The sequence below is a fragment of the Bufo gargarizans genome, unplaced genomic scaffold (assembly GCF_014858855.1).
Source record: "Bufo gargarizans isolate SCDJY-AF-19 unplaced genomic scaffold, ASM1485885v1 original_scaffold_1966_pilon, whole genome shotgun sequence".
Classification (NCBI taxonomy): Eukaryota; Metazoa; Chordata; class Amphibia; order Anura; family Bufonidae; genus Bufo; species Bufo gargarizans.
In genome coordinates this window covers 26,269-50,969 of record NW_025334588.1, presented here as the reverse complement: position 1 = coordinate 50,969, position 24,701 = coordinate 26,269, and the positions used below count along the sequence as shown (strand labels likewise).

Sequence of the window (24,701 nt, the reverse complement as noted above, 5' to 3'; positions counted from 1 at the left end):
TGCAATAGCAAGCGAGCAAAGTCATACGCACCCTAAAATAGTACCAATAAAACAGTCATCTCATCCCACAAAAAATTAGACCCTACATAAGACAGTCGCCCAAAAAAAACCTCTGGCTTTCAGAATATAGAGAAACTAAAGAATCATTTTTTTCAAAAATGCTTTATGTAAAACTGAAACAAGTAGTCATATTTGGTATTGTCGCGTCCGTAACAACCTGCTTTATAAAAATAGCACATGATCTAACCTGTCAGATGAACACTGTAAATAACAAAAAATGAAAACAGTACCAAAACAGCAATTTTTTGTTACCTTGCCTCACAAAAAGTGTAATATAGAGCAACCAAAAAATCATATGTACGCTAAAATAGTACCAACAAAACTGCCACCTTATCCCGTGGTTTTCAAAATGGGGTAATTTTTTGAGGGAGTTTCTACTCTAGGGGTGCATCAGGGGGTCTTCAAATTTGACATGGCAGCCTAAAATTATCCCAGTCAATCTGCCTCCCAAAAACCGTATGGCATTCCTTTCCTTCTGTGCCCTGCCGTGTGCCCGTACAGCAGTTTACGACCACATATGGGGTATTTCTGTAAACTACAGAATCAGGGAAATAAATATAGAGTTTTGTTTGGCCGTTAACCCTTGCTTTGTTAGTGATTTTTTTTTTTATTAAAATGGAAAATCTGCCAAAAAATGTGAAATTCAGAAATTTCATCTCCATCTTCCATTAATTCTTTTAGAGAAAGGGTTAAAGGGTTAACAAAGTTTGTAAAATCAGTTATGAATACCTTGAGGGTATAGTTTCCAAAGTGGGGTCATTTTTGGTTGGTTCTTAAAAATTCAAGATTTACTTCTAAACTTCTAAAGCCTCTTTCACACGGGCGTCATGGATTTGGGCCGGATAAGATGCGGGTGCATCGTGGGAAAATGCACGGTTTTTCGGCGCGAGTGCAAAACATTTTAATGCGTTTTTTTTACGGTGTTCACCTGAGGGGTTAGATCATGTGATATTTTTATAGAGCAGGTTATTACTGACGCGGCGATACCTAATATGTATACTTTTTTTTATTTACTTTTTAAAACCAAAAAATGATGTTTTAGTGTCTCCATATTCTGAGCCATATTTTTTTTTATTTTTTGGGGCGATTGTCTTAGGTAGGGGCTTATTTTTTTGCAGGATGAGGCGACTGTTAGATTGGTACTATTTTGGTGGGCATACGCCTTTTATGATCGCTTGTTGTTGTACTTTTTGTGATGTAAGGTGACCAAAAAATTGTTTATTTAGCAGTTTTTATTTTTTACGGTGTTTATCTGAGGGGTTAGGACATGTGATATGTTTATAGAGCCGGTCGATACAGACGCGGCAATACCTAATATGTCTATTTTTCCCCCTAATTTTTACATTTTTTTTTTTTACTTTATTTGGGGAAAATTATGCTTTTGTTTATTTTTAGGCTACTTTCACACTAGCATTCGATCGGATCCGTTCTGAACGGATCCGATCATAATAATGCAGACGGAGGCTCCGTTCAGAACGGATCCGTCTGCATTAAAATGGCAAAAAAAAAGCTAAGTGTGAAAATAGCCTCGGACGGATCCGTCCAGACTTTCAATGTAAAGTCAATGGGGGACGGATCCGCCTGAAGATTGAGCCATATTGTGGCATCTTCAAACGGATCCGTCCCCATTGACTTACATTGTAAGTCTGGACGGATCCACACGCCTCCGCACGGCCAGGCGGACACCCGAACGCTGCAAGCAGCGTTCAGCTGTCCGCCTGTCCGTGCGGAGGCGAGCGGAGCGGAGGCTGAACGCCGCCAGACTGATGCAGTCTGAGCGGATCCGCTCCATTCAGACTGCATCAGGGCTGGACGGCTGCGTTCGGGTCCGCTCGTGAGCCCCTTCAAACGGAGCTCACGAGCGGACCGACGAACGCTAGTGTGAAAGCAGCCTTACATGAAACTTTTAATTACTTCTGCATTGGAATGCATTGGCTGTATGAGTAATACAGCTTCCGGCCTGTGAGATCCAGGGTGCTGGCTCTCACAGGCTAGTCACCGGAAGGCAGCGCCGATGCATAAGGAAGGCATCGCGATGCCATCGGGGCCCCCCTACAGGGACCCGATGGCACCGCCTCAACCTGTAAAAGCCGCAAACCGCAGGTCTGAATTGAGCAGGCACCTTGTTCCGATCACCGCCCGCCAGTGATCGGAACTACACATGACGTACCGGTATGTCATGTGTCCTTAAGTACTAAGACATCATGCTGTACCGGTACGTCATGTGTCCTTAAGTACTAAGACATCATGCTGTACCGGTACGTCATGTGTCCTTAAGTACTAAGACATCATGCTGTACCGGTACGTCATGTGTCCTTAAGTACTAAGACATCATGCTGTACCGGTACGTCATGTGTCCTTAAGTACTAAGACATCATGCTGTACCGGTACGTCATGTGTCCTTAAGTACTAAGACATCATGCTGTACCGGTACGTCATGTGTCCTTAAGTACTAAGACATCATGCTGTACCGGTACGTCATGTGTCCTTAAGTACTAAGACATCATGCTGTACCGGTACGTCATGTGTCCTTAAGTACTAAGACATCATGCTGTACCGGTACGTCATGTGTCCTTAAGTACTAAGACATCATGCTGTACCGGTACGTCATGTGTCCTTAAGTACTAAGACATCATGCTGTACCGGTACGTCATGTGTCCTTAAGTACTAAGACATCATGCTGTACCGGTACGTCATGTGTCCTTAAGTACTAAGACATCATGCTGTACCGGTACGTCATGTGTCCTTAAGTACTAAGACATCATGCTGTACCGGTACGTCATGTGTCCTTAAGTACTAAGACATCATGCTGTACCGGTACGTCATGTGTCCTTAAGTACTAAGACATCATGCTGTACCGGTACTTCATGTGTCCTTAAGTACTAAGACATCATGCTGTACCGGTACGTCATGTGTCCTTAAGTACTAAGACATCATGCTGTACCGGTACGTCATGTGTCCGCATGAGGTTAATGAAGGTCCTACTCTGGCAGAACATAAACAGATTGCTACAAAACGAGGCTAGATGGATAATGAAAAGAGAGACACTGTACCCTAGAGGTTAAATGAAATCTGCAACTTGAAGGTATTTCTATGATCAGTATCTCAGTAACTGGTTTTAAATGCAACATAAATATTTGATGTACGTCTGTGAAGACTGACGCTATTAATGAATATATGGAAATATGAAATGATGATGATGGAAAGAGATTGTATTTAAAGTGCATGGTTACAACCCACAAGCACGCATGATTAAGGCGTGACCCCCGAAATGTGGGGTAGCAATCAGTTCAGCGCTCTCAGGATTACTATGCATTATAGCAATTTATTTATATAAAAAAAATAAAAGGACTGAAAAAATACAAGCAAAAGAGTATTCTCTATGCCTCCCGAATCACCTTTGTAAGAAGGTAGAAGGAATCATCGTGGATGATAGGTACATGTCACCGAGGTTCCTGGCCACGGTGGAGCAAGAGCAGTTTTTGAAGTGTCAGCAGCAGTTGCTGTTTGACACCTTGATACTTAGTATGGCTGTAAAAGCTGACCCGGGACAGCTCTTACTGGGAGTTGTCAAAGTGCTGGGTGGGTGACTATTCCCCATGTTCCATGCATAAAAACCAGTCAGCACTGCCAGGTGAGGAGTATTACCTCCGTCTGACAGTAGAGCTCCAGAGGTCTGAGGGCTGTATAGGGATCCGTGGCTTGAGCCGTGCTGGAGGGCTCAGACCCCTGTGAGGGCGAACAGGCCGCCTAACGCCTGCCTGTGGACTTGACAAAACAGAACTTTCAACAGGGTGTGAAGTAACACTCAGGAGAAAGGGTGACTGTTTTCTATATGAACTTTTCATGTGTGTGAACGATCACCAAGCAACTTGCATTTTTGTTTTGCTTTCACGTGTGAATAAACACTGATGTTTTGAACCAAGAACTTGTACTTTGCCGCTGTGCTGCACCCGCTAATCCTAACTACCGGAGCGAATCCCCACATTTAGTGGAGGATGCGGGCAAGCGCAGCGAGGCTGGCATGAATGCCGATATATTTTTTGGGTTCGCATTTTTGGGCACGGTTGTATGTCATACATCAAACCAGCAGTATTACAACCCGTACCCCACGACAAAATGGAAGCTGTTGTGAAGCTAATCTACAGCAGCAAGAGACCAACCTGCACCAACGGGAGGATAATAAGCAACAGCAAGAGACCAACCAGTTGCTGCTACAACACGTGACGGCTTTGCAGACAGCAGGAGCAACCCCAAGCGTCCATGATGCCCAGAAAGCAGTCCATGCAGCGATCCCTAAGATGAAACCCGCAGACAACATCGAAACCTCCCTGGCGATGTACGAGAAAGTGGCCACCAGGGAAAAGTTGTCCCAAGACCAGTGGGCTGAGGCCATTGCTCCTTTCCTGGCATCAGAGTTCCAGCACGTATATTTCGACTTGCCAATCAAGTGGCCGACTACCCGAAGGTAAAGGGTGAGATTTTGGCAAGACTGGGGGTAAATGTGTTGGTCCGGGCCCAGCTGGTACATCAGTGGGAGTTTAAGCCAGCTGAGCCCATGAGACCCCAGTATTACGACTTACTCCACCCATTGCAAATGTGGCTACAGCCTGATGTGCCGAGTCCAACAGCTATGCTGGATAGACTATTGGCGCTGCCACCCCCTCTCCAGCTCTGGATCAGCCAGGTGTCTCCTGTAAATGGTGGACCTGGTGGAACGCTATGAGGCCACTAATAATTTTAAGGGGCGTTCTTTTGGGAGGGGGGGAGGTAAACACCAGAACTCCCCGCCCCAGTCCCAACGGTATGATCCGGTGAAACCCACTTGGGAGGTTCCCACTATGAGCCGGACCCAGGTAATCTGCTGGCAGTGTCAGGAACCTGGCCATATACGGGCTGAGTGTCCCCATCGGGTTGAGCCCGATATATAAAGTATGCCACCAATATTTGCCGTAAAATAGCGCTGCACGTCGTTTTACCTGGAAAGCGAAGTGTTGGTTTGGCAGACAAATCTGTAGAGTCTGTAGAGGGAAGACCTGGTGGACATGGCACTGTTCAAGCACATGGATCCTGCTTCTCCATATACAAACCTGTGACCACGTCAGCTGGGACCAGTCTGAATATTAGGGTGCTAATATTCCTGCAACCAGATAATCTTAGCTGAAGGGCTAGACATGAGTGCTTATTCCGATCAGTTGCTCCTTCTGACAACTCTAAATGCTCCATGGATCTGGCAGGGTAAGCGCCCGAGGACATGGCAAGTAACAGTGGAAGTGGCTGACAAACTGCAAAGGTTTGGGGACCTGTTCACCTTCTCTTTGTATTAAGAGGACAGAAATATAAAGGGAAAGCTCCTGCCGCCCCAGGTCATACAGGAACACTGTCCACTGCAGGCCACGTGCAGCTGGCGGAGAAAGAACGTTGTGTGTGGCCCCTAGAAGAATGGCATAAAGCTTGGAGTTTGAGGAACAAGCCCTTATTTCCAGGTATATTTACATTAATCTAAGGGAGCAATGTGAATGTGAAGCAAAGGTCAGTGTCCAGCGTGGCCTGTGAGCGGACAGCAATACTCAGTCCACATTCAACAATTTGTGCGTGGAGATTTGCAGCATGCCCTGTAGTGTTTTTCACCATTCTCTGCATTAGAGGGGGTTTTCTGAGATTTTATTACTGATGGCCTATCCTACCCCTGCTGATCGGCTGTTTGGTAAGGCACCGTGGACTTCTGACAGCTTGCCCTAGTCCAGTGATGACACATTCACTGGTCACGTGGCATAGGAGCAGCTCAGCCCCCATTGACGTGAATAGGGCCGAGCACGATACCAAGCATAACCATAATACAATGGGCGGCACTTACAGGAGCACCACTGCCTTCTCAAACAGCTGATCAGCTCATCAGTATAAAAATACTGGAAAACCCCTGAAATGAAAATAAAAAAAACACTGTAAAATGACACAGATGGTAGATAGACAGGTAGTTGTAGGTTCTGCACAGACCTCCATGTTGTCTACGGCCGTTGTGTTGCACTGCATTTATTATATACACACATTATATACATGTAAGTCCCCTGATAATAGACTTCATTTCCTGATCATCGCATCTACCCCCAGGGTGGAGGAACGGTGGCTCAGTCTATTCAGGGACATATTTTTGGAGTTTCCTTTGGCGAGGCGGGTCCAGCTGTCACGGGTGGTTCTGAGGCCAGTTGCTGGAGCAGTCTATGACAGTGGTGAGCGAGGGAGGGAGCCCTGGGTGACAACCGCTTGTCACTAGTCAAAGATGCCGACAGTTTCGTACCCGCATTCAGAGCGCAGAGCTGCTGCAAGGAGAGAAAGAAGCATATAGATTTCTATAAAACCAGGGCAGAAACTGAACAGAGAAGATGGACGGTCTTCCTTCCCACCCACTGAAATAAAGACCAGGTACCTGGCAGATGTTAGAAATGCCACTGAGGCTGCGAAGTGCGATGACAGATGCCAACCGCACTGGCTCTTCTTGGTCCGTACAAGCTGCCTGAAGCAGTGACTGCGGCACCTTCATCACAAGGGCAGGAAGCTCTGCTCCATCACAGAACAATGCCCCCAGGTTTCCAAGTGCCGTGGCTGCATGGACTCGAATCTTTGCTTGTGGGTCCCGTAATAACATCAGTAACTGAGATGCTGCGACTGAGACCCAGGATCCACTGTCTCCAGTATAGGACTTATGGAAAGCACAATTGCCCACAGCGAACGCGGACGATCTTCTCACTCGGTTATCTGGATCGGACAGACAGTGTACAAGGTTTTCCACCAGCGCAGCTGAAAGGGATTCTCCAAGACGTGAGAGGTTTCCAGCCAAAGAACAGGCAGCTGCTCTCAGCTCTGCGTTCGCAGTCTGAAGGTGCTGGCAGAGCAGCTGGTCCCAGTCTCCTACAACTCTCTGAACCAGCGAGGAGTTTGTGGGAGACGCTCGAATTAAATGACTGAATAGAGTCAAGAGCTCAATGATCACACAGTCAGAGTCAGACCACACAGCTAGTCTCATCCACGACACCACATCCTCTGAAGAAGTCATCTTCGAGCAGCACTGTGCCAACAACTCGTCCTCCATGAGGACAAGTCGGCTAAGAAGACAAAGCGGTGTCTCCACCTGACCTTCTGGGAGCAATGGACACACCTGAAAGACAAATGATATGTCATGTTTGGGCCATAGCAACAAAGGATGACCGACTATGCCATCCATGAGGTTTTTCTTACCTGAAGGATAGAAGCAACCACTTCTTCTTGTCTCAGCCTTCTCAGAATCCCAGTTATGGCGTCAGTAGAGACATCCAGAGACAGAGGAACACACATGAGCTGAGATACAAGATTGACAATGTCCAAAAGAGTCAAAGAAACGTCCCAACCAGAAGCCTGGCAGCTGTTAAGAAACCGGACACAGGAGAATGATGGTCATACCATGATACAACTGGCCGCACTGCACGGAGCTTACAAGGCTTTTCACTAGTCGGCATGGGGCGGTTACATGTCACGTCCAATGTGCAAGCCTTAGATCCAAGAAATGATGAGAACACCAACTGAATACAACTTACACATCAATCACCTGATGTAGAAATCCAGGATGCACCAGCCAGGTTAAAGCAGGCAATACAAGACTTCCAGGTCTCCCAATCAGACCAAGAAAATGGTTGGGGTCCTGAACGGAGGTGATGAGAGCCAAGTGCAGGAACGTCACAAGTCCTACAAAAAACATGTACAGATATCTACACCAGGTCCAAAGAGGATCCATAGCATGACCTAGCTCCCCGCCCACGCAACCCCCTCACTGCGCACGCTCCCCCGCCCACACAACCCCCTCACTGCGCACGCTCCCCCGCCCACACGACCCCCTCACTGCGCACGACTCCTCCCACACGACCCCCTCCCTGCGCACGCTCCTCCGCCCACACGACCCCCTCAATCTGCGCACCGCTCCCCGCCCCAACCGACCCCTCCTCACTGCCACGATCCCCCCGCCCCCACGACCCCCTCACTGCGCACGGCTCCCCTCGCCCACAAGTACCCCCTCACTGCGCCAGGCTCCCCCGCCCACAACGGACCCCCTCACTGCGCACGCTCCCCCGCCCAACACGACCCCCTCAACTGCGCACGCTCCCCCGCCCACACGTACCCCCACTGCGCACGCTCCCCCGCCACACGGACCACCCCTCACTGTCGCCCGCTCCTCCGCCCACACGACCCCCACTGCGCACGCTCCCCCGCCCACACGGACCCCCTCACTGCGCAGCTCCCCCGCCCACACGACCCCATCACTGCGCACGCCTCCCCCGCCCACTAACGACACATCACTGCCACGCCCCTCGCCCACTACTGGACCCCCTCACTGCGCACGCTCCCCGCACACCCCCTCACTGCGCACGCCCCCATACACACGACCCCCTCACTGCGCACGCTCCTCCGCCCACACGACCCCCTCACTGCGCACGCTCCCCCGCCCACACGACCCCCTCACTGCGCACGCTCCCCCGCCCACACGACCCCCTCACTGCGCACGCTCCCCCGCCCACACGACCCCTCACTGCGCACGCTCCCCCGCCCACACGACCCCCTCACTGCGCACGCCCCCATACCCTCGACCCCCTCACTGCGCACGCCCCCATACCCTCGACCCCCTCACTGAGCACGCCCCCATACCCTCGACCCCCTCACTGCGCACGCCCCCATACCCTCGACCCCCTCACTGAGCACGCCCCCATACCCTCGACCCCCTCACTGAGCACGCCCCCATACACTCAACCCTCTCACTGAGCACGGTCCCATACACTCAACCCTCTCACTGCACAAGACTGCATACATACAACCCTCTCACTGCGCAGCGCCACATAAACTCAGTGCTCTCACTGCACAGGACTGCATATATTACAACCCTCTCACTGCGCAGTGCCCCATACACACAGCCCTCTTACTGTGCAGCGCCCCATACACACAGCCCTCTCACTGTGCAGCGCCCCATACACACAGCCCTCTTACTGCGCAGCGCCCCATACACACAGCCCTCTCACTGTGCAGCGCCCCATACACACAGCCCTCTCACTGTGCAGCGCCCCATACACACAGCCCTCTCACTGCGCAGCGCCCCAGACACACAGCCCTCTCACTGCGCAGCGCCCCATACACACAGCCCTCTCACTGTGCAGCGCCCCATACACACAGCCCTCTTACTGCGCAGCGCCCCATACACACAGCCCTCTTACTGTGCAGTGCCCCATACACACAGCCCTCTCACTGCGCAGTGCCCCATACACACAGCCCTCACTGCGCAGTGCCCCATACACACAGCCCTCTTACTGCGCAGCGCCCCATACACACAGCCCTCTTACTGTGCAGCGCCCCATACACACAGCCCTCTCACTGCGCAGCGCCCCATACACACAGCCCTCTCACTGCTGCAGCGCCCCATACACACAGCCCTCTCACTGTGCAGCGCCCCATACACACAGCCCTCTCACTGTGCAGCGCCCCATACACACAGCCCTCTCACTGCGCAGCGCCCCATACACACAGCCCTCTCACTGCGCAGCGCCCCATACACACAGCCCTCTCACTGCGCAGCGCCCCATACACACAGCCCTCTCACTGTGCAGCGCCCCATACACACAGCCCTCTCACTGCGCAGCGCCCCATACACACAGCCCTCTCACTGCGCAGCGCCCCATACACACAGCCCTCTCACTGCGCAGCGCCCCATACACACAGCCCTCTCACTGTGCAGCGCCCCATACACACAGCCCTCTCACTGCGCAGTGCCCCATACACACAGCCCTCTCACTGTGCAGCGCCCCATACACACAGCCCTCTCACTGCGCAGTGCCCCATACACACAGCCCTCTCACTGTGCAGCGCCCCATACACACAGCCCTCTCACTGCGCAGTGCCCCCATACACACAGCCCTCTCACTGCGCAGCGCCCCATACACACAGCCCTCTCACTGCGCAGCGCCCCATACACACAGCCCTCTCACTGCGCAGCGCCCCATACACACAGCCCTCTCACTGCGCAGCGCCCCATACACACAGCCCTCTCACTGCGCAGCGCCCCATACACACAGCCCTCTCACTGTGCAGCGCCCCATACACACAGCCCTCTCACTGTGCAGCGCCCCATACACACAGCCCTCTTACTGCGCAGCGCCCCATACACACAGCCCTCACTGCGCAGTGCCCCATACACACAGCCCTCTCACTGTGCAGCGCCCCATACACACAGCCCTCTCACTGTGCAGCGCCCCATACACACAGCCCTCTCACTGCGCAGTGCCCCATACACACAGCCCTCTCACTGTGCAGCGCCCCATACACACAGCCCTCTCACTGCGCAGTGCCCCATACACACAGCCCTCTCACTGTGCAGCGCCCCATACACACAGCCCTCTCACTGCGCAGCGCCCCATACACACAGCCCTCTCACTGTGCAGCGCCCCATACACACAGCCCTCTCACTGCGCAGTGCCCCATACACACAGCCCTCTCACTGCGCAGTGCCCCATACACACAGCCCTCTCACTGTGCAGCGCCCCATACACACAGCCCTCTCACTGCGCAGCGCCCCATACACACAGCCCTCTCACTGCGCAGCGCCCCATACACAGCCCTCTCACTGCGCAGCGCCCCATACACACAGCCCTCTCACTGCGCAGCGCCCCATACACACAGCCCTCTTACTGCGCAGTGCCCCATACACACAGCCCTCTTACTCATTTTGCCAAGTGTTCTGCCATACTTTGTCATTTTACCCCAAGTGGTTTCTGAAAGTCCTGCCCTTGTTGCCCTGTAGACGTGGCCTTCTTACTTCTCTGGGCTCTATACACCAGCAACATTCACACTGCCAGTGCTTTGCACACTTCAATTGGTGGATAGGCGCTTTGCATCCAGCATCTTAGGCTATGTTCACATCTGCACTAGTTATTTGTTTTTTTCTTCCAGAAGCAGAAGAATGAAAACAACAGAAGAGCTTTTTTAGCAAATAACAAACCAATGGAACGAGACCGACTATAACGGGATCCATTTGCTTTCCGTTCAGGTGTCCGCCTTTGTTAGCCGAAAAAAAATTCTTCCTGCAGGACTTTTTGTGCACTCATTTTGGCAGAATCTGCAACGGAGCCTTGGAAGGAATCCTCCAAGCAGATGTGGAGATGCCTTTACCTTGTGCAGAGAGAAGTCTCCATTGTGGCTTCTGGAACTCGTCCTCTCGGGGCGTGTCTCCTTCCAGCGGCGCTGTTAAACTGGAGAATCGAAGCAGGAAGCACACACTCTGCCACAGCACAGCGCCCTCATCAGACACCGCAGGGAAAAGCTGGGGGTCCTGAGAGGGAGGACACAGAACAGATGGCGTGTTCCTGTACGAAGGCTCATGGGGGTTGCCCTGCAAGTGCCTCCTACAGGGGGTTACCTGGGTCAGCTGCTGAAGAAGAAGGCGGAATGTCCAATCGTACCATCCGGAGCCCACGGGCGGGCTGCAGAGCATCTGGAAGGCAGAATTTACCAGAGAGTGCATCACACACCCGTACACAACGCCCCCCGGGCTAATATGGGGCAAGGAAAAGATAAAAAAAGAACCCTTGTTCATAAGGGATAGAGTTATGGAGGACGACCCATGAGAGGGGCTGAGAAAAGGGTTACCCTTGGGGAACCCTAATCACCAACTACATGCATTACTTGTCATGGTCATTTCCAAACCTCAGGGAGGAAATGGAGAGACCAGAAGGAACATACCCGAGGCTCCTGTGACAGAGACCTCCGCACCACGGACAGCAGGGCGTCACGTGGCAGCGTTAGGGCTTCACCCCGATCATGAAGAGAAACCGCAAGGATGGTGGCTGCAGCCTGGAGAGAGAAGAAGGAGAAAAGACAAGGACATGAGCCAGAGGACACACCCTATATACTGCAGTGTACAGGACACACCCACACACTATATACTGCAGTGTACAGGACACACCCACACACTATATACTGCAGTGTACAGGACACACCCTATATACTGCAGCCTGGAGAGAGAAGGAGAAAAGACAAGGACATGAGCCAGAGGACACCCACTATATACTGCAGTGTACAGGACACACCCACACACTATATACTGCAGTGTACAGGACACACCCTATATACTGCAGCCTGGAGAGAGAAGAAGGAGAAAAGACAAGGAGATGAGCCAGAGGACGGATAATACACAGCAGTGGACAGGACACACCCTATATACTGCAGTGTACAGGACACACCCTATATACTGCATTGTACAGGACACACCCTATATACTGCATTGTACAGGACACACACTATATACTGCAGTGTACAGGACACACACACTATATACTGCAGTGTACAGGACACACACACTATATACTGCAGTGTACAGGACACACACACTATATACTGCAGTGTACAGGACACACACACACACACACACACTATATACAGCAGTCTACAGGACACACCCTATATACTGCAGTCTACAGGACACACACCCTATATACTGCAGTGTACAGAACACACACACCCTATATACTGCAGTGTACAGGACACACCCTATATACTGCAGTGTACAGGACACACCCTATATACTGCAGTGTACAGGACACACACTATATACTGCAGTGTACAGGACACACACTATATACTGCAGTGTACAGGACACACACACTATATACAGCAGTGTACAGGACACACACACTATATACAGCAGTGTACAGGACACACACTATATACTGCAGTGTACAGGACACACTATATACTGCAGTGTACAGGACACACTATATACTGCAGTGTACAGGACACACACTATATACTGCAGTGTACAGGACACACACACTATATACAGCAGTCTACAGGACACACACTATATACTGCAGTGTACAGGACACACTATATACTGCAGTGTACAGGACACACACTATATACTGCAGTGTACAGGACACACACACTATATACAGCAGTCTACAGGACACACACACACACACACTATATACTGCAGTGTACAGGACACACTATATACTGCATTGTACAGGACACACACACTATATACAGCAGTGTACAGGACACACACTATATACTGCAGTCTACAGGAGACACACACACTATATACTGCAGTCTACAGGAGACACACTATATACTGCAGTGTACAGGACACACACTATATACTGCAGTGTACAGGACATAAAGTAAAGTACAGGACACAATATACAGCAGATATATAATATACAGTAGTGTACAGCAAATATATAAAGTAGAGTACAGGACACATAATATACAGCAGTGTACAACACATATATAATATACAGCAGTGTACAGCCCATATAAAGTAAAGTACAGGACACAATATACTGTAGCGTACAGGATACATAATATACAGCACTGTACAGGACACAATATACTGTAGCGTACAGGACACATAATATACAGCACTGTACAGGACACATATATAATATAGTGTAGTGTACAGCACATATATAAAGTAAAGTACAGGACACAATATACAGCACTGTACAGGACACAATATACTGTAGCGTACAGGACACATAATATACAGCACTGTACAGGACACATATATAATATAGTGTAGTGTACAGCACATATATAAAGTAAAGTACAGGACACAATATACAGCAGTGTACAGGACACATGTTAGAAGGCTGAAATGTCAGCCTGGATTTGTGGGTGGGGCGTCTGTCCTCTCATAAGCGCCGGCACCGTCTCCTCAGGGCGCATCCGGATCACAGCCGGCCGGGTCAGGAGCCACCTCGCTTTCTCACCTGGAGTCCTTGAGTGGTCTGCTCGCCGCCCGTACGTCGCCTCCCACGTCTCTAGCAGGTCGGGTGAGTCTCCTTCCCTCGTTACCTGCTCCACCAAGGCGCCTCCGGCCGGCGCCCTCATCTTCTCTCCTAGCAGCGCTACTTCCGGTCGGCGTGCCTTCCAGCCCGGGTTCATCCAGATTCTGGCTATCATCTTCCTGGTTCGCCGAGGCCTTGTCTGCTCTTCTCGGCTGTCCGCCACCTGGCCACGTGGGTAAGAATTTCTGAGTCCACCTCGTGCCATTTCCCCTTGTTCGCTCAGGCTCCGTCCGTCGTCACTCCTGCCGTTCTCACCTCGGTTTCCGCACTTCCGGGTTCAGTCTGGCCCGTATTTCTCACCCCTCAGCTAGGCACACCCCATTCGCTCACACTGGCCGCATTCATTCATCACCCTCCTTCAGATCGTCCGTACATACTCACCTCGGGTCACCTAGGCGCCACGGGTCTTCGTTCAAATATCTCTTCAGGGTTCCCCAGTCGCGGCTTCGGTCCCCCAGGGTGCAGGGGTCGCTCCATAACTTCCTGTAGTTCTGTCCTGGTTCAGTCACTCTCGTCGCCTGCTTGGTAGTTCCGTTTCATTTCCTGGCCAGTCCGCCCATTCTCTACCTCCCGCACGCCCTAGCTGCCTATGCTCACTCATTCCCAGCGCGCGCTTCGCTTCATCGACCAGGACCCTTCGGCCCTGGTCAGTCTGCATGTTCCCCCCTTTTTTCTTCCAGGTTCTAGTCGGCAGCTTCATCTGACACTTTGCCCAGGTTCAGGTTCGGTAAACGTCTTTTTCAGGTTTTGTTCTAGCAACTTCAGGTACGTTTCCCGGTTTTCCCCAGGCCTCACTCCTCCAGGCTCCGATCGTTCTACCTCCCATACATACCTCGTCATCCAGGGGTGTCTCTTTTCCTCTACAGGACCAAGCATGTCACGGGCTTCAGACATGGATGACACCATGTCAGTGCCTGAATCTTTAGTGTCCGGCCAGTCCGGCCCAATGTCCTTGAGAAGTTGGACGATCCCGAAGCTAGTGGCGGAACTCAACAGGAGAAGGATTCCACACCCGGCCTCCGCTCGTAAGGCGGAATTGTATAAACTACTGATGACCAGCCCAAGTCCGTCGTGTGTCCAGTCGGGGTTTACATCCATCCAGCAGTCACTGTCCCAGCTACAGTCTACCATTGACTCCCTGGTTAGCTCTGTAGCTGACGTGCAGTCCAGGGTGATGGTGCTGTAATCTCGGGCCCCCACGCCCCCCCCCCCCCCCCAGCGTTAAGACCTGCAAAGCAGTGGGAACCGCCGGAGGGTTTTTCATCAGGTACCTCCGGGCTCAGCCTTCGCATTTCATTCCCGACTGTATCAAAAAAACAAACAAAAAAAAAAAAAAAACACATTCTGGCAGGGAAGGACGTGAACTTGGCGTCCATTCTCATCACCTCTCAAGACGTGCCCGGAGAACAGGATGATCAACTGTGGTGATGTTTGACTCGTGCTCAAGGCCAAGGACGCGCGACTCTCAATCCCCGAGTTCGTGCTGGCTTTTAGCCTTTTCAGGGACATCCTTTGTTCAGGTCAGCCTGCAAGAAGGGAAGAGTTAGATACTTACCTCTACCTCGTCACCGACCTGGGTCATAAGTATGGCGGCTCGTTGTTCTACAACGATCACAGCTCCTTCTTGGCAAAGGCTGCGGCGGCGCTGGTCCAGTTCCAGTTAGTCACCAACTGGGCCAACATCGATATAGAGCTATTCTGCCGCCACTTTGCGTCCCTCAGGGCTCCTTTGTGTACCATATGCCAGTCCATATTCCACTCCTCCGACTGGTGTCCCAACACTGTCAACCCCATCCAGGCTAGGTCCCTGCCCGGCCCCTCGGGCTCCCAGCTGGGCGCCTCCGGGGTTGACAAGCTTGGTCGCCCTATAGTGTACCTGGGTAGGAGCCAGGTCTGTAATAACTTCAATGCGGGCGGATGCGCCTTAAACAGCTGCAGGGCTCTCCACATCTGCTCCTCGTGTTTCAGGGCTCATCCTCGTTCTGCCTGTCCCAAGAGGTCGGCCAAGCAGTCCTGACTAGCCAACATTAATGTCAAGCTACTCAGTGTCCATCTGCAGGACTATCACGACAAGGGGTTCGTCCAGTTCCTGTTGTCCGGGTTTACGGAAGGTTTTCACAGTCGGCCTCATTGCCCTTCCTCAGACCTCTTGGGAGGGCGGCAACGTGCGGTCTGCCACTGGTGACCCGGTGGCGGTTGAGGAGTTGCTCCTGTCAGAGGTTGATGAGGGGTTCCTCATTGGCCCGCTTGATGTTATCCCCTTCTCTTCCTGGTGCATCAACCCGATTGGTCTGGTCTCTAAAAAATCGTCCAATAAAAAAAGAGTTTAATTTACGATCTTTCCGCTCCTCATGCTTCTGCCACACCCAGTCTCAATTCTCTCATTCCATCAGAGGAGTTCTCAATGCAATATTCCTCCATTGATGAGGCAATTAAGTCCATTGTGCTCTCTGGCAGGGGTTCTTGGTTGGCAAAGGCGGACATCGCCGATGCCTTCAAGCTCCTTCCTGTCCAACCGCAACTATGGGGATACTATGGACTCAATTGGGCTGGTCGCTACTACTTTGCGAACAAGCTCACGTTTGGTTCCAAGAGTAGTCCATAGTTGTTCGACCAATTTGCTAAAGCTTTGCATTGGATCCTCCATCATGGTGGTTTGCCTACCATCATCCACTACCTTGATGATTTCCTGATCAAAGAGGGTTCGTGCGGCGGGTCGGGCAATCTGGCTTCTCTGCTCCAAATTTTCTCTAGGTCTACAGGTTCCGGTGGCCCACGCCAAGACTAAGGGCCGTTTCACACGAGCGGATGCCGTGCGTGGCATCCGCTCCGTGAAAGAGTGCCAAGACCCGCTGCAGAGGCACGGAGCAGTAACATGACTGTTAATGCTCTGTGCCTCTGTGATCTCTTTACTACGAAATCACAGTTGTCACTGTGATTTCGTAGTAAAGAGATCACAGAGAGGCACGGAGCATTATCAGTCATGTTACTGCTCCGTGCCTCTGCAGTCTGCAGCGGGTCTTGGCACTCTTTCACGGAGCGGATGCCACGCACGGCATCCGCTCGTGTGAAACGGCCCTAAGGGTCCCGCCACTAGGATCACGTTCCTGGGCATCATCCTGGATTCCATCTGGATGGAGGCCAGCCTCCCGGAAGAGAAGCTAGCCAGCTGCCGGGCAGCGATTTCTCACGCCACGTCCTCAGGCTTCCTTTCCAGGGTTGAGCTTCAATCCTTGTTGAGGTTCAATTTTGCCTCCAGGATCATGCCACAGGGCGTTCACCTCCAGGCTACTCCAGTTGCTGCCTTCGGCTCCTGACCAGGACAGCATCGTCCATCTGGACACCCATGCCATGGCAGACTTGGCCATGTGGTCACTGTTCCCGTCCGGGTGGAATGGCGTTTCCCTCTTTGTGCCTTCTTGGGGGCCGTCATTCCCCACCGTTTTTTCTGTTGCGGCTGCATCCCGCCGGTTCGCAGACATCTTTGGGACCCATTGGATGGCTGGTCAGTGGCCCGATGAAGTCCGGTCGGATCCCGAAGGTCTGAGCTCCTCTTCCCTGCCGGAGCTTTGCCCGGTTGTGGTGGCCGCCCAAGTTTGGGGACATCAGTGGGCCAATGCGTTTGTCATGTTTGTCACCGACAATCTTGCTCTGGTCGACATAATTTTGAAAGGCAGGGTGAAATCCCTTAAAAATCATGTCCCTACTCCGCAAGTTAGTGTGGCTCGCCCTGTCCCATAATTTTCATATTTTGTAACCACATTCCAGGGGCTGAGAACGTAGCTGCAGATGCTCTGTCCCGCTTTAATTTCCCCCTTTTTTTTTCAGGTGATGCCAGAAGCAGACCCCACGGGGTCCCCACCCCCAGCCTTCAATTCCCTGGTGATGGATTAGAATCCCTCCTCTCACACGCCAGGAACCTACTTCAACATTCTCTCTCCCCCAACACCGCCAGGAATTACCATAGCCGGCCTCAAAATGTATAAGTTATTCTGGAGGTCTCACCCGCAAGGTACTCTGGATGATATATCCTACTTATTGGCATTCATCGCCCATTGCCATCTCCACCACAAGCTTTCTTACAATACCGTCAAACTGTATTTAGCGGGGATCCAGCACTGCTCCATAGTCCAGGCAGAGGTTAAATTTTTTCAATACAGGCCGTCAAAGCTGCACTCCGGGGAATCCAAAAAAGCGGGAATGCCTCCCCTGCCTGTAGACAGCCCGTCTCCAGTGAAATTTTTGGAAGACTTTCTGAGGCTTTGGATGGTTATCCTTTTGGGCCCTCTTGCAGCTTAGTCATCAAGGCAGCAATGTACCTTGGATTCTACGGTTTCCTCAGACCAGACGAATTCACTCGCGCCACCTCCAGGCAACAAGGGCTGCAGCGTCAGCAACTGACCTGGGCCCAGGACCATTTTATCCTCCATCTACCTTCCACCAAAACTAGCCCGCATGGCCCTCCCTCGGAGGTCCAGTTTTTCAGGACCTCCAATGATTGGTGTCCGGTCGGGGTCCTTCAACAGTTGTTGGCTCTGCTACAAGACACTCCCCCCCCCCCCCGATTTCCCGCTGTTGCCTTTTCATGAAGGTTGTCTGTCTTCTGTCCAATTCACATCCCATATCAGGACCTTGGCGGCAGGCCTCGGGTATAACCCCCTCACCGGTCATTCGTTCCGTATTGGGGCAGTTTCGGTGGCTTCCAAAAACAGGGTCCTGGCCCACGTAATCAAACAGACGGGGCGGTGGCGGTCCTCTTATTTTGCCAGGTACACTTCTAACCCGAATATCGAGATATCCCAGGCTTTTTGTAACCTCGTGCTCTGAAGGCATATTAAATGGTTTACCACTCTTCCAGTCTCCTCGCTTTTTTTTTGCCCACTTCTAGGCTTACCCACGCTCCTGGCACAACTCAGACAGCTTAGGACAGGGGTTTAGGTGCTCCTCCTCATCAGTTGCCTTTAGCCTCTACCACAAGTTAGAAGGCTGAAATGTCAGCCTGGATTTGTGGGAGGGGCGTCTTTCCTCTCATAAGCACTGGCCCCCATCTCCTCAGGGCGCTTCCGGATCACACCCCCCCCCCCTTTTTCCCTCAGTTCCCTCTAGGGTATGCCCACTTCTAGGCTTACCCACGCTCCTGGCACAACTCAGCCAGCTTAGGACAGGGGTTTAGGTGCTCCTCCTCCTTAGGACAGGGCGCCATTCTACACCGCCGCGGACAGGGCGCCATTCTACACCGCCGCGGACAGGGCGCCATTCTACACCGCCGCGGACAGGGCGCCATTCTACACCGCCGCGGACAGGGCGCCATTCTACACCGCCGCGGACAGGGCGCCATTCTACACCGCCGCGGACAGGGCGCCATTCTACACCGCCGCGGACAGGGCGCCATTCTACACCGCCGCGGACAGGGCGCCATTCTACACCGCCGCGGACAGGGCGCCATTCTACACCGCCGCGGACAGGGCGCCATTCTACACCGCCGCGGACAGGGCGCCATTCTACACCGCCGCGGACAGGGCGCCATTCTACACCGCCGCGGACAGGGCGCCATTCTACACCGCCGCGGACAGGGCGCCATTCTACACCGCAGTGTACAGGACGCCATTCTACACCGTAGTGTACAGGACGCCATTATACACAGTAGTGTAAAGCACATATAGAAAGTAAAGTACAGGACACTTGCACAATGCGATTTCTGATGTACTCCCCATGTACACAGGTGAAAACCTCTTCTGTCTGCAGATCAGTGGAATCGGACACTGACCAATAGACCATACACTAGCCACAGAGAAGCGCAGGTGACGCAGGAACGATGAGATTGGCTACCCGGACCTCTCTCGTGTACAGACCCCCATTATCCATAGGAATAGTAATGGATGGCTTTCAGGTTCAGGAGCTTTGGGGTAGGATCTGCAAAAACCTGTCACCTGCTCTTTGCCCCCAAACCACCTCTGGGCCCTGAAGTCTTACAGGTGTGAACTGTCACAAAAGCCACACCATCAGACCTGTACGAGTCCCTTGCTCACTGCTGTGTACACACTTCTGGATAATTGGGACAAGTCCTCCACTGCTCCCCTTGTCATCTCCATCATGTAATAAGAGTCAAGTCAAGGGGGTAGAGAGGCGGCGGCACAAGTCAAGCTCTCCGCACCCTTGTGCACCATGCAGGCGCCATTGTGCTTCGTTCCTCTCACTCCAGGGCGCAGAGATTTGGACCGATGTCCTCACCACGCTGAGGTGTCGGGGCACGGAGCACTGCAGGCAGCAGGATGACCACTTAGGGGGCACAGAGCATAAGACAGGTTCCCCTTTAATGACACATCTATGAAGGATGACATCAAGTGGAACAGGTCCCAGTAATTGCGATTACACCGTGTGCTGGAGAATATAATACAGGTGTGAGATTATAGAGACCTGGGATTACACCGTGTGCTGGAGAATATAATACAGGTATAAGATTATAGAGACCTGGGATTATACTGTGTGCTGGAGAATATACTATAGGTGTGAGATTATAGAGACCTGGGATTACACCGTGTGCTGGAGAATATAATACAGGTGTGAGATTATAGAGACCTAGGATTACACCATGTGCTGGAGAATATACTATAGGTGTGAGATTATAGAGACCTGGGATTACACCGTGTGCTGGAGAATATAATACAGGTGTGAGATTATAGAGACCTGGGATTACACCGTGTGCTGGAGAATATAATACAGGTGTGAGATTATAGAGACCTAGGATTACACCATGTGCTGGAGAATATAATACAGGTGTGAGATTATAGAGACCTGGGATTACACCGTGTGCTGGAGAATATAATACAGGTGTGAGATTATAGAGACCTGGGATTACCCCGTGTGCTGGAGAATATAATACAGGTGTGAGATTATAGAGACCTGGGATTACCCCGTGTGCTGGAGAATATAATACAGGTGTGAGATTATAGAGACCTGGGATTACACCATGTGCTGGAGAATATACTATAGGTGTGAGATCATAAAGACCTGGGATTATACCGTCTGCTGGAGAATATAATACAGGTGTGAGATTATAGAGACCTGGGATTACACCGTGTGCTGGAGAATATAATACAGGTATAAGATTATAGAGACCTGGGATTATACTGTGTGCTGGAGAATATACTATAGGTGTGAGATTATAGAGACCTGGGATTACACCGTGTGCTGGAGAATATAATACAGGTGTGAGATTATAGAGACCTAGGATTACACCATGTGCTGGAGAATATACTATAGGTGTGAGATTATAGAGACCTGGGATTACACCGTGTGCTGGAGAATATAATACAGTTGTGAGATTATAGAGACCTGGGATTACACCGTGTGCTGGAGAATATAATACAGGTGTGAGATTATAGAGACCTAGGATTACACCATGTGCTGGAGAATATAATACAGGTGTGAGATTATAGAGACCTGGGATTACACCGTGTGCTGGAGAATATAATACAGGTGTGAGATTATAGAGACCTGGGATTACCCCGTGTGCTGGAGAATATAATACAGGTGTGAGATTATAGAGACCTGGGATTACCCCGTGTGCTGGAGAATATAATACAGGTGTGAGATTATAGAGACCTGGGATTACACCATGTGCTGGAGAATATACTATAGGTGTGAGATCATAAAGACCTGGGATTATACCGTGTGTTGGAGAATATAATACATGTGTGTGAGATTATAGAGACCTGGGATTACACCGTGTGCTGGAGAATATAATACAGGTATAAGATTATAGAGACCTGGGATTATACTGTGTGTTGGAGAATATACTATAGGTGTGAGATTATATAGACCTGGGATTATACCGTCTGCTGGAGAATATAATACAGGTGCGAGATTATAGAGACCTGGGATTATACAGTGTGCTGGAGAATATAATACAGGTATAAGATTATAGAGACCTGGGATTATACTGTGTGTTGGAGAATATACTATAGGTGTGAGATTATAGAGACCTGGGATTACACCATGTGCTGGAGAATATAATACAGGTGTGAGATTATAGAGACCTGGGATTATACTGTGTGCTGGAGAATATAATACAGGTATAAAGATTATAGAGACCTGGGATTATACTGTGTGTTGGAGAATATACTATAGGTGTGAGATTATATAGACCTGGGATTACACCGTCTGCTGGAGAATATAATACAGGTGTGAGATTATAGAGACCTGGGATTATACCGTGTGCTGGAGAATATACTATAGGTGTGAGATTATATAGACCTGGGATTATCCCGTGTGCTGGAGGAATATAATACAGGTGTGAGATTATAGTGACCTGGGATTATACCGTGTGCTGGAGAATATAATACAGGTGTGAGATTATAGAGACCTGGGATTACACCGTGTGCTGGAGAATATAATACAGGTGTGAGATTATAGTGACCTGGGATTATACCGTGTGCTGGAGAATATAATACAGGTGTGAGATTATAGAGACCTGGGATTACACCGTGTGCTGGAGAATATAATACAGGTGTGAGATTATAGAGACCTGGGATTATACCGTGTGCTGGAGAATATACTATAGGTGTGAGATTATATAGACCTGGGATTATCCCGTGTGCTGGAGGAATATAATACAGGTGTGAGATTATAGTGACCTGGGATTATACCGTGTGCTGGAGAATATAATACAGGTGTGAGATTATAGAGACCTGGGATTACACCGTGTGCTGGAGAATATAATACAGGTGTGAGATTATAGAGACCTGGGATTATACCGTGTGCTGGAGAATATACTATAGGTGTGAGATTATATAGACTTGGGATTATACCGTCTGCTGGAGAATATAATACAGGTGTGACATAGACCTGGGATCCTGCATCCCTAATCTCAGCTTAGCCTGGAAGGATTAGGGATGGAGCGGTGGGTGATTTTCCACGACTTGTTGCAGCGAAGCCCAGAACTCACCAGGAGGGACGGGACGTCCGAGGAGAGCAGATGACACAGCGCCACTGATGAAGCCAGCACCCTGCAGGTAGGTAGAAAGGAGAAGGCTGGTAAGTGACAGCAGACGCCTCCACAACTCCTCAGGGATCTGTGCGTGCTGATCTCTGGAGCGGACATTGTGGCCGTCCCCGAGCAGTACAGTCAGGGATATCACAGGATGACCAGCACATTACGAGGAAGAAGAGACACTTACTCATCCGGAAGAGACTGCAGGCGTAGGGCAAGTAGAGAAGTGAGTAACAGAGACAGCTCTGCGGCCTGGACCCGTGAAGCATCCCACAGCTCGACCTGCAGAGGAGAGGCAGTCAGGAACGGCAGGACCAGCTCTGCGGCTCCTCTGGATTCTCCTTCTTACCTCCCCACTGAAGATGATGATGATATTGTGCAGCGCAGAGGAATCCTTCGCCAGGTGCTGGCACACTTCTGAACTGGCATGACAGCAGGCATATAAAATCTGCCAATAGAACACCCAACATGAGCCTGAGCTGCCGACAGAGGGTGATCATGGAGGGCTTATTAGACGCCACTATTATCGATTCAGATTCCATGCAAATCGCTCAAATCTGAGAAATGGCCGGCACAAGTAATAGCTGGCGGCGAGTGCAGGAGGAGCGACACATAGTCCGTTTTTATGGATCTTAGTCGCCGCCTCATCCCCTAATCTAATCCGAAATCTGCAGTGTAAACGTGCCAGCGGAGAACAGGCCGAAACCACTAAACAGCAAATAATAGTCACCAGTTATTGCTTCCAAATCTGACCGTCTCAGAATGCGGCTCAGAATGCAGGGAGATATCTGACCGTCTAATGGGGCACTTACCTTGAGGTGGCTCAGGATGCAGGGAGATATCTGACCGTCTAATGGGGCACTGACCTTGAGGCGGCTCAGGATGCAGGGAGATATCTGACCGTCTAATGGGGCACTGACCTTGAGGCGGCTCAGGATGCAGGGAGATATCTGACCGTCTAATGGGGCACTTACCTTGAGGCGGCTCAGAATGCAGGGAGATATCTGACCGTCTAATGGGGCACTTACCTTGAGGTGGCTCAGGATGCAGGGAGATATCTGACCGTCTAATGGGGCACTGACCTTGAGGCGGCTCAGGATGCAGGGAGATATCTGACCGTCTAATGGGGCACTGACCTTGAGGCGGCTCAGGATGCAGGGAGATATCTGACCGTCAAAGGGGCACTTACCTTGAGGCGGCTCAGGATGCAGGGAGTTATCTGACCGTCTAATGGGGCACTTACCTTGAGGTAGCTCAGGATGCAGGGAGATATCTGACCGTCTAATGGGGCACTTACCTTGAGGCGGCTCAGGATGCAGGGAGATATCTGACCGTCTAATGGGGCACTTACCTTGAGGCGGCTCAGGATGCAGGGAGATATCTGACCGTCTAATGGGGCACTTACCTTGAGGCGGCTCAAGATGCAGGGAGATATCGGACCGTCTAATGGGGCACTTACCTTGAGGCGGCTCAGGATGCAGGGAGATATCTGACCGTCTAATGGGGCACTTACCTTGAGGTGGCTCAGGATGCTGGATTCTTGCCCCAATCCAGTGAGAAAATGAGAAAGAGTTCTGCCCGAGTCCAGCAGCAGCTTCTCCGAGACATAAAGCGAGACCTGGAGGAAAAAGACCACAAAACAGAACCTATTATGTGTCCGGAATGAAAAAGAGAGCACACAGAACCAAGAGACCGCTGGAACAAGGCAGGACATAAGAGACACCAGAGACGGCTCAGGAGATGAGAGACGCCAGAGATGGCGCAAGTGATGAGACGCCAGAGACGGCACA

General features: G+C 51.0%; 1 protein-coding gene across 1 annotated transcript in view; it reads right to left on the bottom strand.

Moving 5' to 3' along the window:
- Positions 1-6,077: 6,077 nt before the first annotated feature.
- Positions 6,078-24,701, bottom strand: part of STK36 (serine/threonine kinase 36) — a gene marked incomplete at its 5' end in the record, with an annotated part of 44,694 nt that continues 26,070 nt past the window's right edge. Inside the window, 11 exons of the mRNA XM_044274673.1 lie at positions 6,078-6,380; positions 6,488-7,216; positions 7,297-7,459; positions 7,632-7,779; positions 11,242-11,401; positions 11,489-11,563; positions 11,812-11,922; positions 22,867-22,927; positions 23,099-23,193; positions 23,261-23,359; positions 24,425-24,529. Of these exons, the coding sequence (XP_044130608.1) occupies positions 6,198-6,380; positions 6,488-7,216; positions 7,297-7,459; positions 7,632-7,779; positions 11,242-11,401; positions 11,489-11,563; positions 11,812-11,922; positions 22,867-22,927; positions 23,099-23,193; positions 23,261-23,359; positions 24,425-24,529 (1,929 nt within the window). The remainder of the gene's footprint in view (positions 6,381-6,487; positions 7,217-7,296; positions 7,460-7,631; positions 7,780-11,241; positions 11,402-11,488; positions 11,564-11,811; positions 11,923-22,866; positions 22,928-23,098; positions 23,194-23,260; positions 23,360-24,424; positions 24,530-24,701) is intronic.